This window comes from Epargyreus clarus, unplaced genomic scaffold, assembly GCF_041222505.1.
Source record: "Epargyreus clarus isolate Ecla_fem2 unplaced genomic scaffold, WU_Ecla_fem_2.2 ptg000031l, whole genome shotgun sequence".
Taxonomy (NCBI): Eukaryota; Metazoa; Arthropoda; class Insecta; order Lepidoptera; family Hesperiidae; genus Epargyreus; species Epargyreus clarus.
Window position 1 is genome coordinate 3240649 of NW_027332236.1, and position 14670 is coordinate 3255318.

Below are 14670 nucleotides of genomic sequence, written 5' to 3' on the forward strand. Positions count from 1 at the left end.
ACCAGAACACAACAGCGCTTAACACTGCTGTTATGAGGCAGAAATAGGTGTGGCGGTGGTGCCGCCGGAGTCGAACCACAAAATGTTCTACAAACTTTACAAACCAATTACAGTTTTGAGTATTTTTTCGAATACATCGTTTATCGCTACTCGTTCGGAATAGAACACTGAAGTGAGATTATGCATTCAGATGATATTGGTGTGTTTCGTGACTTGGGGAAGGAGAGAACATTTTTTGCGAATGGCGTTGCTTTACCTTGTATCTGATGCATAATCTTTTATTTACATTTTAATTCTCATAACAGAGGCTGGAGTATTCCGTTTATTAAATTTATTCTTGATATAATGTAATGAAGTTCTAAGTATTTCTATGTGTAGTTTTCTCATATCTTGGACTAAAGCGCTAATTATTCCACACTCATTAAGTCTAGTATTTCTGCTGACTCTATAGTCAGATAACTTTATCAGTCCACTTAGTCTAATAGCAAACCTAAACCCTGATATGATCTGAGTTTGTAGATGCGAGGCTACCTCTAATCATGGAACACTATCTTCCAATGTATTTTAACTACATTAAAATCAACAGTATCATGCACAAATAGGTGGTTTAATGTCAAACATCTATAAAAATTGTTCTTATATAGTATCTTAAATACCTCGATTAATTCGGCCAAACGATATTTTCTATCCAATCAACGTACTTAAACACTTTAGTGTAGACACCAGGAGCCATTTTCCTGCCACAGTCTCTACCGAATGACGTCACACCAACCAGAGTGTGGAGAGGGAAGGTGTGAATGCAGTCTATCCTGTCTTCCATCACCTGTAAAGGTCCACCAGAGTCACCTTGGCAAGTATCACGTCCTCCATTCATATAATCCCCAGCGCAGAGTTGGTTATCAGTTATTCCCTGCTCCAAAATCTTCCGTTTGATCATAAACTTAACCGATCGGTTGCAGATATGACTATCCACTAAATCTACGTCCACCTTCATTAAGGTCTGGCTACCCGTTGCAGCGCCAGACATGGTCGTTCCAAACCCGATAACGGTTAATTTGGCGTTCCCAATATCATCCTTTAAAGATAAACAGGCGATACGGATATCACGGCTCAGTATAAACTCAGGATCAGCTCTCATCAAGGATAGGTCGTGATATTTGGAAGGCGGCTTCCATCCAGGATGAGTGACGATTTCAGCAATGTTCCTCTCTTGAGCTAGCTCATCAACTTCATCGAATTCGAATGTCGCTGTCCCCACTCTTAAGATTTTCGCTGGTCCGTTAGCTGGGTCTTCGACGCAATGAGCCGCTGTCAGCACCCAGGACTCACTGAGCAACGTGCCACCACACTTCCAAGCTGGTGGTTGTTCAGTACTCTTCCGGAATCCTATCAGCACCATATGTGGGTACAGGAGCAGGTCGATAGGAACTCGCACTCTTTTGTCAGGATACAGTACGTTGTGGCATTCGAGCATAGATTGGCCATATCTCTTGCAAGCTTTATACGCCTTTTCACCGACTGATAAAGCATATCCAAGAAGCACCAAGAAGAAAATTACACTGCAGAATTTTTCCGCACTTAAAATCATTTTCTAAAATTTTCGAAGAAAAATTTTATTTCGATAATATTATTTTCGGTATTAACGTCTGTTCTTCATGAGATTTTCTTATCACTAATTGGTTCCACTAAGTCAACCGACATGTGAAAATAAACCATAAAAACCATTTGGGCGTTTCAAATGTGCTATTCTTAAAGGTTATCAAGACTTTCAATTTACTGGTCTTGTTGTAAGTGTATTATTTACATCGTTATCAGCATTTTATTCTGATTCGATAAATAATGGTAATATAGAGGACTGCGGAGTCTAGCTCTTAACCTTTTTAACATATTTTCTCTGTGGTCGAAAATCGGCCTGTCAGTCACCCGTCCGAGGTCCGAGGTTCGAATCCTACGCACCTCTGAATTTTCAAATTATTTGCATACTAGAAATTAATTATCCCTTGTTATGACTGTGACTCACACTTGAAATTGGCCTTAAACCCTTGAGCTTGAGAGGAAACCCATGCTCAATGGCATTGAAATGAATGGACGTCATCAAGACCATTAGAAAAAAATATAAGCATGTATTATTAAGTAATTTCCAAGTTTTAACCTAAACCAAACTTTCTACCCAAATTTTAGGAGACAGACTTAAGCCACTAGGGTATCAGTGGCAGGCTGTAACAACAGTACGAAATAGGACTAGGGATTGTAATAATCTAACACAAATAGAAGTAGCAAGTTTTAATGGCTTCGTGGGCCTTGAAGTTTCTTGATGAGGTCGCTTGAATCAATATTGAGGTGGGAACAAAAATCTTTGACTTGGCAAGATGTTTGGGTATTGTCACTTGATACTGAAATAACTAATTTAATAGCGTCATTATAGCAGTTTACGCAGAGTTTGGGGTTCGGTTCTTGGCTTAACAGACGTATTATGATGAATTATGGTAATTGAAAAGGCTAGCTAAGGTAAGGCTTGGTCTGGTAATTTTATAATAAGGAACACTTGATGATAAGAGGCTACTGTAACTCATGGAACAAACAAGCATGTAGTCCATCTGACGGTAAGTGGCTATTGCCATCCATGAACATCATCATTAACTGCAGATAAGATTAGTTCCAAAGTTAAAGGCGATTACAGATGCGTTGGTACTCCTGACGACTAAGTTGGAACACGTCGGATATGTATGTTTCCCTTACCACACCCTTCAAAGGGGAACACAGCAATGCTTCTCTCTCTCTCGAACCTCTGGAATCGAACGATATAGGGCTCTTCCTTTAAACTTGTATGTATATTAAAAGAGTTTACATAATACGAACAAATGACGGGTGCAAGTTAGTGTTCATATAATGTGTTTCATGCCCACAAGCCTCTGGTGTTGATATTACGAAAGTGGTAAAACTCTAATAAAACTAATAGTTATTCTGTTTGCGGCGCAACCGTCGGTTTCTAGCAATTTGACCTGAATATACCCTTATATTTAGGGTGACCATGAAAACGTAAGTCATGGAAAGTCCTTAAAATAAAAGTAAAGTATGATATTCTTCCAATATCATCATACTGGGAAAGTGTCTCCTTAAAGAATAGTTAAGGAAATATACCTATTCACCTAGTGCGCATTGATGTGTCTCATGTAACTTTGATACCAATAGTTATAGGAGATTATCAAGAACTTAAATTTCCTTATTATGATTCCATTTAAGAATAAATTATAATTTTAATTTAATTTGTTTTGTTTAATGATGTCAGGTTGGAAGTCATAAATCTATTTTTTTTTTCTTCAGACACATCTAATTAAATTTAAATTATTTGAGTGTTTATATTTTAAACGCCTAGTTATATGTTTGTTATTAGAATAGATATCTCAATTAGTACATTGCGTGTATCGAACGTAGAACCTTCACGGGAGAACAACCATCATCATCATCAGCAGATTATGAAAGTATTTATACCAAAATATTCCCGCAACTAAGAGGGCTTAGGTAGAGTTTAGTTAGATGGTCTGAACCTCTCTCATTCTAAGAAGAGATCCTCGCCGAGCATTATAACAGTAGTGGGTTAACGATGATTCCCGCGAGTGTCCCTCTAACAATATAAAGTGGGGTGAACACACATATTATGCACCCATGAAGGGAACAGTTTCAAATAAAGAGTGCGAGCAAACTTTAATCAGAGCGGGTCTAGTTCACGCGGGGTTCCGTACGGAAATGGGGAGTTTTACCCTATTTTTAGTGGCGCGGTGTAAAGAACATGTATTCGTTCGGTATTCAAACTTTTTTGATGTGAATGAAGTTACAAATGCATTGATGTTGGACAGTCATCTACAAAAAATAGAAGTGTTGCTACAGTTGAGAACTAAGGTATCTTAATGACCTTGTATCTATCAAATTTTGAGCAATTTTTTGAGAAATTTACGAATAGTGTTCTTACCGCCCAGGACTGTAGGTGTATTTTGATGCTTAAAAGTCATATTACTTGAACATAGTTGGTAGTGAATTCTCGTAAATTGTAGTGGTAAGATTGTGGTAACATTTGAGACATAACTAAATCGTAATCTTTAATTGTTTTTAGGCCTTTCATTTTGTATATTAGTTGCGAATCTATAAGTACAAAAACACTGACTGACTTATACATCATCGCAGAGCCTAAACTACTAGAGAGAAACGTGAAATGTGGACAATAGGAAATACCACCCCAAAGGGGGTTGAGTTTTTGTATGAAATCCGCCAAATTTGAAGCAATCTTTTTCAAACTTAGTATTCGGATTTCTGTTCGAAATAATGAAATTCCTTGTTACATTGTTATTGTACAATAAACCCTAAGAAGGTAAAGTAGGGGTTTAAAGCTTGTATGTTGTAGGCAAAAACTGTATATCTAAATATATATAACTCAAAGGTGACTGACTGACATAGTGATCTATCAACGCACAGCCCAAACCACTGGACGGATCGGGCTGAAATTTGGCATGCAGGTAGATGTTATGACGTAGGCATCCCCTAAGAAAGGATTTTGATCAATTCTACCCCCAAGGGGATAAAATAGGGGATGAAAATATAACTTCGTAACGCGAGCGAAGTCGCGGGCAAAAGCTCGTATAATAAAAAGAGCAAATTTTCAACACAAACATGTTTAACATACGTTAAATTTATATTCACAGACCATAACTAACAACCCCAATAAAGGGTAGTACATCCGCGTAGCAATAAAAATTTCCACCCTTCAAATAAAATTTGACCTTCATCATTAAACAGGGCATTAAAATATATGGAGCGGATTAGCCATGAAAAAGCAACGCAAACAAATTTACGAAAGAACTTTGTTATTTTTGTTGAAAAATAAATCTTGTTCTACATAATAATTTTGCGATTAAGGATTTCGTTATGAACGTTATTATACTCTGGCCTGTTTAAGTAGGTTTGGGGTATGAGTTTACGAGAGTTAACGCTTATTTCAAACTTATGTTTTAGATAGAAGTGAGCAATCATAGTGAAGAAAAACAAAGGCTCCAAGGTATATGAAATCTACCAACCTGCATTTAGTTAACGTGGTCACAGTACAAATAAGTTTCTTATACTGTGACGTGGTAAACTAAACGTAAATTGTAACCATAACGTAAACTTAAACCAAGACTCTATTATTCTGGGAGGTATTCCATGCCCCAGTAGGAAAGCAATACTGGATGAAGAAGTGTTCTCGTTTGCTGCTTCCATAAAATAATAAAAACTTTAGCGCCATTACAGAATTTTTTACCAGTACCGCTTTTTTGACATGGAAAATAGCTAAAATATAAAGAAATTTAATACATATACCTGCGGGATGAAAGAGTTTCATACAAAATCTTTTATCCCGCTTCACACTGACACTATCACGAATAGATTAATATTTCAAAACAGCTTATTACCAATTGGTAACATCCAACAGCAGTGACTAGATTGTCAAGTTCTATTACTGTTTCTATTTTAAATCAAAACAAGGCACATCCGCACTATTTCTTCAATACAAGTTCAATAAGCAGATGACATCCGCACACTACTTAAAAACTTATTTCTTGGCGTTCGCTCCGGACAATAGGACGCTGAGAGTCGTACATGCGGCACATGTGGCCGAGGGTGGCACCCCTTTTATCTGGATGGTATCGTATCGTAATGGTCGGAGTTATACGTAAAAACTTAAGACGTAGAAAGTAATGTTTTTATTACACTTAGCTAAATTTAGCACTTTAATATAAACATTTTTAATAGAATAACAAAACATTATAAAAATAGAAAATCATTAAGAAAACGACATAATATTATGTTTATTTTGCATTAAACACACTCTGTTCACTCCTTGGCATCTGCGTGGGTAGATGTAAATATTCCACCGAAGTTGTCTTGTCAATGTCGCTTCGTGCGACCAGTCGTTGTCTTGCGCTCGGCGAGAACAGACGTTCTGTTCGTGCCCTCTCGCTCCTGTTTTCCACATGGACTAGCCGCGCTATCGCGTGTGCATTGTGAAGTGCAAAGAGCTCTTCTTTGAGCTCCGTAACAGCGTCTTGCGCATGATACCTGACACGATTCCGAGTCCGCAGATCAACTTAGAAGGCAAGGTTGGTGGTTTTATCTACTCATCTGCTGCGACGAGAATTGGGTTATACCATACAATCATCATCTGGCGTTCGAGTTGGATCGTACAATTCTTTCTGGGTCTTCGATCCGGAATCCCACACACTTATATGTAGATGTTATTTGTGATAAGTACTTTAGATACCGAGATTTTTGATACTTACCCGTTTGATATCTGCCTGCCCAGGCATCAAAGTCAGAACCTTTACTCTAGCTTTGTAGTACGCTTTTTAATATGCAATATACCTATATTTCTTTCTTTACTAATCAACATATTTTCATAAAAGTTATAATCGTTTATTTTATTCCCTTATTTATGAAATACATAATGCAATAGTTATACTATTTAATGTGAAATCGACCCGATTTTTGGCGGTAAGTGAGGGTAGACCCCAAGTATTTCTTTAGAATTGGAATCAGTGGTATGATTGTTGACATCTTAATTTTATTTACAAATAACTTTTTCTAATATCCAGTAACGATTACATTTCTTCTTTTTTCAAATTCTTTGTAGGGGTATATGTTACACTGCTTATCTATGAAAAAATCTATGCTCGAAGACTAATGCCCGTTATTTATAACCAATCTATCTAATGTTTTACCTAAAATAGACATTTTACAATGTCTGTCTACTAGAAACATTCAGTTATAGATCTTTGGTAGGCACAGAACAATGAAAGTATGAAACTTTGTATTTATTCTGTTTAAATATAATGAAACACCCTTTTTTAACCGACTTCCCAAAGAAAGAGAGGTTATGTATTCGTCGCGTGCACACGCTGTTTACATCGTTATCCAACGAAATACATTTAGCGCCGACTTCAGAAATATGTACTAAATAAGTGTTTATTTGAATTATTTACTTTGTAGTGACATACAAGTCGGTTGGATTGGTTTTATTAAAAAAAAAATGTTTTGATTTTTTTTTGAAAAATCAATATTGATGGAATGAAATAGGGTTTATGTTTGCATGTTATAATTTACGCGTACAAACTCGCTAGCAATCGCTATTAATAGTATAAATCAGGCCCATAATTAATTATATGTCAAACGTTAATGGAAGTATCGATTTCTGTTATAATTAACAAGTGTTCAACAATGCCATAGATTGAATTTCATTTGGCGGGTTAATCTAATTTCTGTATTAGGACTGATTTCGAATATTTAGGGGTTGATGAGCTGTTTCACTAGAAAAGATAAGCGATTAGAGTAGGTAGTGATGGCCTAGTGGTCGGAACTCAGCCACTCGATGTAAGGGTCCGAGGTTTGTATCCTAGTAATTAAGAAACTCGGCCTCTTGATCAAGGGGTCCGAGGTTCGAATCCCAGGCCCAATCCCAATCTCTGATTTTTCAAAATTAAGTGCGTATTAGAAGTTAATTATCACTTGCTTCAACAATGAAGGAAAACGGGAGGAAACCCGCATACCTGATAAATCTTAAAAAATGTTGTCATGAGTATGTGTAGGCTACCAATACGCACTTGGACAGCGCGGTGGACTATGGCCTAACTCTTCTCATTCTGAGAGGATACCCGCAGTGAAACAGTAATAGTTTGACAACGATAATCACTTTCCTCGCTTAACTCTTTACTTTTAGACAGTGAGACAAGTGTATTAAAATGTTTGGGGGCTGGTGATATTAAATTATAGTCGAAACGAGGACAAGCAAATTTGTATTCATTTGAAATGATTTCGTTTGACTTTTGGCGGCTCTACTGTACCGGTACATTTAACCTTGATTACTAGGTATTTGACTAAGTTGGAATGCCTCGTGTCATATCTGACTTTTACACGCTTAATTTTGATATATACTTAAGCGCTAAATACTGCTATAATTAGGTAGAAATAAGTGTGACGGTAGTGCCGTCTGAATCGAACCACAAAGGCTTTGATCACCTTTTAAGGGTTGGTGATTTATTTAAATATTAAAAAGAATATTGTCAATATGAATGTTAAAGTTTTATGGATAAGTTGTAAGTATAAACTAATTATTATTTTTTCAAACATTAATCTTTATCTCGTTTGTATTTTTATATGCAACATTAAGTAAATGATATGTTTTACATACGTAGTTTTCACACAGTCCAATCCGATAATGATACGGCAGATATATCGTGATATTTGATGATAATCGCGAGCTTAGCTCAAATATCCGATAAATACATTTCATTACCAGTTCATAATTAATGTACTCATTTATTTTATTGCGTTATTAATAATTAACGAAAATAACTAGAGAATCAAAAAGTACCAGACTGTTTAAAAATATGGTGTATGTTATTGCTATAATTTTGACAAAAACTTCACCTTATAGTTATGTAAAAATTCGCCAAGTCCAAATGGAATTGCAGCGCCAAAACATAAGACATACATGCGGATACATATAAGGGTGGTAGAACCCTTTGTGTTTCGACTCCGGCGGCACCGCCACATCTATTTCTGTCTCATAACAGCAGTGTTAATCGCTGCTATGTTCTGGTTTGAGGGTGTGATAAGGAAGACATACTTTTCCGAGTCGTTCCAGTGTCCTTAGAGGTAGCGGCGCATCTGTGGCCGACTTCAGGTAGGAATATGTAATCATATTTGGGGTTGATTACAGATGTCCATGGGCGGCAGTATCCACTTACCATCAGGAGGACTGCCTGCTCGTCTGCTACTCCTATATTATAAAAAAAATCTTGACAAATATTACCATCCACAGTTGGGTAAAACACGTTTAATATTCATACTACACTATTTTACACAAAGTTTGGGCGTTTCAGTACAAACAATGTTGATAAACCCACAAATTGGAATTGTAATAAACACAATGGTGCTATAAATATTTCGCCACATTCTAAGATTATGATCTCTAATTATACGGAAGTACACGTGTCTTGAAGACAGTTCACATCCTTACTAATATTATAAATGCGAAAGTAACTCTATCTGTCTGTCTTCCGTCCGTCTGTCTGTCTGTCCGTCTGTCTGTCTGTCTGTCTGTCTGTCTGTCTGTCTGTCTGTCTCTTCACGCCTAAACCACTGAACCGATTTTAATGAAATTTTGTACAAAGATAGTCTGAGACCCGAGAAAGGACATAGGTTAGTTTGTATCCCGGAAATCCCACGGGAACTAGGGATGGCGATCTAAGATCGATTAATCGGAGAATCGATCTTTTGGACCAAAAGTCGATTATTTTAATCGATATTAGTAAGGATTGAATCGTAAATTATGCATTTGATCAAGTGATGATCTTTAGCAAAGTCGTTGTCCATGAGCCCACGAAGCTTTCAGAGTTGGTACAAACAAATTTTCGCCAGATGGCGACACTTTCCTTTCAATGAAGGTACGAATTTTCAGTTTTATGTATGTTAGTATTCCATATTATTTTCTTTTAAACCCGGGCGACGCCGAGGGCAAAAACTAGTTCGTAATAAAATGTACAATGGTAGGAGTAGGTGCTATTGTTCTTCATGCTACGTATTTACGGAGAATGAAGAGAAAAGGTCAAGTGTGAACGGTGTTATATGGCTGAAATAATAAGCAATAAATTATAAGTACCCAAAATATATAGTATGCCCAAAATACAACAGAGAAGTCATATTATGATACTTAGAGAAGTTTAATCAGTTGTAGTTCCGATTCAGATCCGATATTTAAAATAACTGTTAAATTAAAATTCAAATCAGTTTAGATATTTTATTTATTCTACCCTCGGATTACCGTTAGATATAATCGGATCGGATTTTTCTTTTTATTTTAATTTATAATCGGATCGGTAAATGTAAATACTCTTTAAATAATATATCGTTGCAAATAGGTTCAATCAAGATTCTATGCTTCGACATTTTCAGACGGTCCCAATTGTTATCATATTTTATCAGTTGTTACATCGTGACGAAAGCCTTATGATCATTCGAAACGACGAATGACTCCACCCAGCCACCCGCTTCTGCTACCAATCCCTACTTGAGCAGCATGCCTTATTTTCTTGTCCATGTGGGAACATCAAAAGGTACTCACTGCTATGGGAGCTACAATGACTTATGTGGGATTTTTACCCACTATAATACTGCCATGGGAGCTACAATGACTTATGTGGGATTTTTACCCACTATAATACTGCCATGGGAGCTACAATGACTTATGTGGGATTTTTACCCACTATAATACTGCCATGGGAGCTACAATGACTTATGTGGGATTTTTACCCACTATAATACTGCCATGGGAGCTACAATGACTTATGTGGGATTTTTACCCACTATAATACTGCCATGGGAGCTACAATGACTTATGTGGGATTTTTACCCACTATAATACTGCCATGGGAGCTACAATGACTTATGTGGGATTTTTACCCACTATAATACTGCCATGGGAGCTACAATGACTTATGTGGGATTTTTACCCACTATAATACTGCCATGGGAGCTACAATGACTTATGTGGGATTTTTACCCACTATAATACTGCCATGGGAGCTACAATGACTTATGTGGGATTTTTACCCACTATAATACTGCCATGGGAGCTACAATGACTTATGTGGGATTTTTACCCACTATAATACTGCCATGGGAGCTACAATGACTTATGTGGGATTTTTACCCACTATAATACTGCCATGGGAGCTACAATGACTTATGTGGGATTTTTACCCACTATAATACTGCCATGGGAGCTACAATGACTTATGTGGGATTTTTACCCACTATAATGGCCTCGAGATGGTCTTCGACACAACGTCGAGAACGTGGCAGCAGCATGCCTTACCGATATTTAACGGAACAATAAACACAGTTCACGTGCTCCGATACCGGATCGGAAAGTGTAACAACTCTTTTAAGATTACATCGTTATCGGTCGTCGAGAAACTCGTAAGGAAAGTGTGAAAAGATATAAGTATGAAGTCCAACTTGAAGTTTATTCAAATAAATACCCAACTCGATTGCCTTTCGAATGGAAATGTTGTTAGCTTATGTGGAACTTTACCCACTGTAACGTGGATCATATAGGTAACAGTAGAGGCCTTATAGTCATTTTTATAAGGCAAAGCTGGTAGAACCCTTTGTATTTCGATTCCGGAGGAGGATTCGCTCAACTATTTCTGCCTAATAAAATCAGTAAGACACATACTTATTCGAGGCGCATCTGTGGCAAATCCTAGATACGAATGTTATCTTATCTAGGATTGATTACAGAGGTCCATACTTTTCCGAGGCGTTTGAGCTTAGTCCTCAGGGGTAACGGCGCACCTTTGGCCGACCTCAGGTATGAATATTTAATCCTGTCTGGGGTTGACAGATGTCCATGGGCGGCATAGCTACTTACCATCATGCGGACTGCGTGCTCGTCTGATACTCCTATATTATAAAAAAAAACATTTAACGTAACTAAAACACGAAATGGAGAACTTTAATGAACGTAACTTTATTAAACCCTTAAAATTAATTCTTAGTATTAGCTAAGTTATAAACATGTAAAAGTTTAGTCCTGAAAGACTTTCTACATGTCTAATGTAGTACTTTACAACTGTAATGAAATTCTTGACATTATTATCTTGGAGTTGAAGAAAGTTTCCCTAACTTGTTTTTATTCTAAGACATTTTGTTTTAGGGATCCGTTGAAAAGAGAACCCTAAATCAGTCTACGTAACTGGTTGAAAATTTGCTAGTCTGGTAGTTTGTTCAGTAAAATAGATTTCAACTTTAGACATTTTCGTAAAATACCTAAATATCATTACTATTGTTTTAATGTCAATGTAGCTAAGAACATTCTTAACTACTTAAATAATTATTAGCAACTACTTAAATGTATTGGAAGCGTATAGCAAGTATAATAATATGATAGAAAAAGTAAAAGATCCATTTACATTACATCATTTGGATATTAATAATCAACCCCAGATAGGATCTAGAGTCGTAAGAAAAGTCTGTATGAACATATGTTTGAGCACTAAAGTTATTTAAGCTAAATTTAATAATTTTGGCTACCACAATAAAAGAATCACTACCATTAGTAGTGATTATTTTTTTATACGATTGCAATCCTTACTAATGTTATAAATCCAAAAGTTCGATCTTTTGGGCCCAAAACATCGATTATTTGAATCGATATTAGTAAGGATTAAATCGTAAACTATGCATTTGATCAAGTGTTGGTCTTTAGCAAAGTTGAAGGTACGAATTTTCAGTTTTATGTATGTTAGTATGTTATATTATTTTCTTTTAAACGCGAGCGAAGCCGCGGGCAAAAACTAGTAGCAAATAAGTTTGCAGTCCATCTGTCCGTATAGACCCGTAATCTACTCCGTATAGAACAGGGGTTCTTCTTGAAGCTGATACTCCTAAAGACGAACTCCTAAAGACTAAGATGATCTCTGCATATGTTTGTCAGCCGGTTCTAACATCTTAATAAACAACAAGCAAAATAGACATCGAAGTATTTACATACATTTTTTTCCATTTGAGTTGATTTTTGAGCGTTTCATACTCTACATTAATATTTTCACTCTACGAGCTCGTTATAGGACGGGAGAGGGTATTTGCGCATTTGGCGCCCCGCCTAATGCGCCTAACACCTAAACTGATCGTCTAAAATCTGGAACTAACACCAACGGAAATTTTGTACCAAAACACGTACATACTTCGTGTATATAAGTAGTGTGGTAGTAAAGTTCGAGGTTTGATTTTTGGTTAACGTTTTTTGTACGAAATGGTTAGGAAGCAATGAGAGTGAAGTCTATCTAATGGTCCCATGGCAGCCCAAATATATAGTAACGAGCTTTTACCCGCGACTTCGCTCGCGTTACGAAGTAATATTTTCATCCCCTATTTTAGCCCCTTGGGGGAAGAATTGATCAAAATCCTTTCTTAGCAGATGCCTACGTCATAACATCTACCTGCATGCCTAATTTCAGCCCGATCCGTCCAGTGGTTTGGGCTGTGCGTTGATAGATCACTATGTCAGTCAGTCACCTTTGAGTGATATATATTTAGATTAAATACTAATTTTACCCATATGCTTTCCGTCATATATACGTTGCTACCTCAGAAAACTAAAGGTAACACATAAACGACTGTTGCCGTCAGTCGCCAGCCACTGCCAGCGACTGCTGTCGACCATCGCATGTCGTCAGCGACCGATGACCGACTACGGACACCGACAAGTAATGTCCACGTTGATGACACAAACTGTCACTTGTATGCATTAGCTCTCTGTCGCTCGTGTGTTACTGTGTGTAATTCGAAAAAAACTACAATTTTCAACCGAAAACTCATTTTGTTAGATAAAAATTAGTAGTTGAATTACGAAAATGACACCTTTATATTTATCTTAAATTTTATCACTATAACACCAAGCATATTGAAAGGAACAAAAGTCAGTACAGCATCATTATTTTTCGATTAAAAATTGAAAATTTTCAAAAACACAATCGCAAACAGCAAAAGCACGTCATCCAGAATTTTCATTGTATCCCCATTCACCATCCAGTCCTTTTTGACTTACACAAGATGCCCCATTCGGACAATTCGAAAATAAATATCGGATTATCGAAAATATTTACCGCTTCGCATATAAAAAACGAACAACAGTAACGATCCACTCGGAAAAAATTACAGAAAAGAAATTACTTTCTGGGAATTTTCCCGCGACTTCCCATCGACATAAATTCCAACTGTCGAACTCAAAATAACTTAATTTGAGAACTTTTTGTTTCTTGTAGAATCCAATACAACGGTCGAATGGGCCGAAATATTGGTCGCGGGATGCAAAATTTGCTTTTTTTGTTCAATAATAGTTGGTGCATGTAGTGATAGCCTTGTGGTTTATTAATATTTTTTTTATTTATTTCAGATCACACGCGTTATGTCCATAAAATAGTGTTAGTACAGAGTAACTTATCCTATGTTAGTACAGAAAACTTACAACAAAACAAAACAAAAGAAAGAAAATACAAAAATAATATACAACTACTACTATCCTGTGTACACTATGGGTGGGTTGTATCGAAAGCCCGGTTAAAGTTTGCGTTAAAGTTAAACATAACAGTAACTTTGACGGTAGCGATGGAATGTAAAAATTCTGTGTTGCATCAATCGATTTGTCATTAACGTCATTTGTGTCGCTGTCACCGCAATTTTTGGTCGACTTTGACAGATAGGGAAGTTGACAAATACAGTAACTTTAACCGATCAATTTCGAGTTAAAGTTACAATTGGCTACTTGACACTTTTTGGGAAAGTGTTTTAATGAATTAGTATACGTATTATATATGCCTTTCATTGATCACTTTTTCGAAAAAAGGGCTATTCATTAATAAAAATCGAACTTTCTTTACGGTGAACGGAACGTCGCGTTAAATCAGGCGGTCAAATGTCATTTTGTGGCGGAACGTCATTACACTGTAAACAAACAACGCTTAGAAGAAAATTGAAAGTTATTTAGCTATTATAACTAAAATTTAAATAAATGACAAGTTATAAGACGTGTGCAGTGACGATGTGTACAAGTACGATCGTAACAAATTTGCTTATACAAGT

General features: G+C 36.6%; 2 protein-coding genes across 3 annotated transcripts in view; one reads left to right on the forward strand and one right to left on the reverse strand.

The window, feature by feature from the left end:
- LOC140754828 (uncharacterized) overlaps nt 1–14670 on the forward strand; it is a 712244-nt gene that overhangs the window by 533644 nt on the left and 163930 nt on the right. The window lies entirely within an intron of this gene.
- Nucleotides 662–1489, reverse strand: LOC140754789 (serine protease snk). Its single transcript, XM_073089894.1, has one exon. It carries the CDS (start codon nt 1472–1474, stop codon nt 662–664), a length of 813 nt encoding a protein of 270 aa, XP_072945995.1. The 5' UTR covers nt 1475–1489.

Excerpts from the sequence above, each read along its gene's own strand:
- LOC140754789 (XM_073089894.1), bottom strand. The coding sequence starts at position 1,474 with ATGCTCGAATGCCACAACGTACTGTATCCTGACAAAAGAGTGCGAGTT.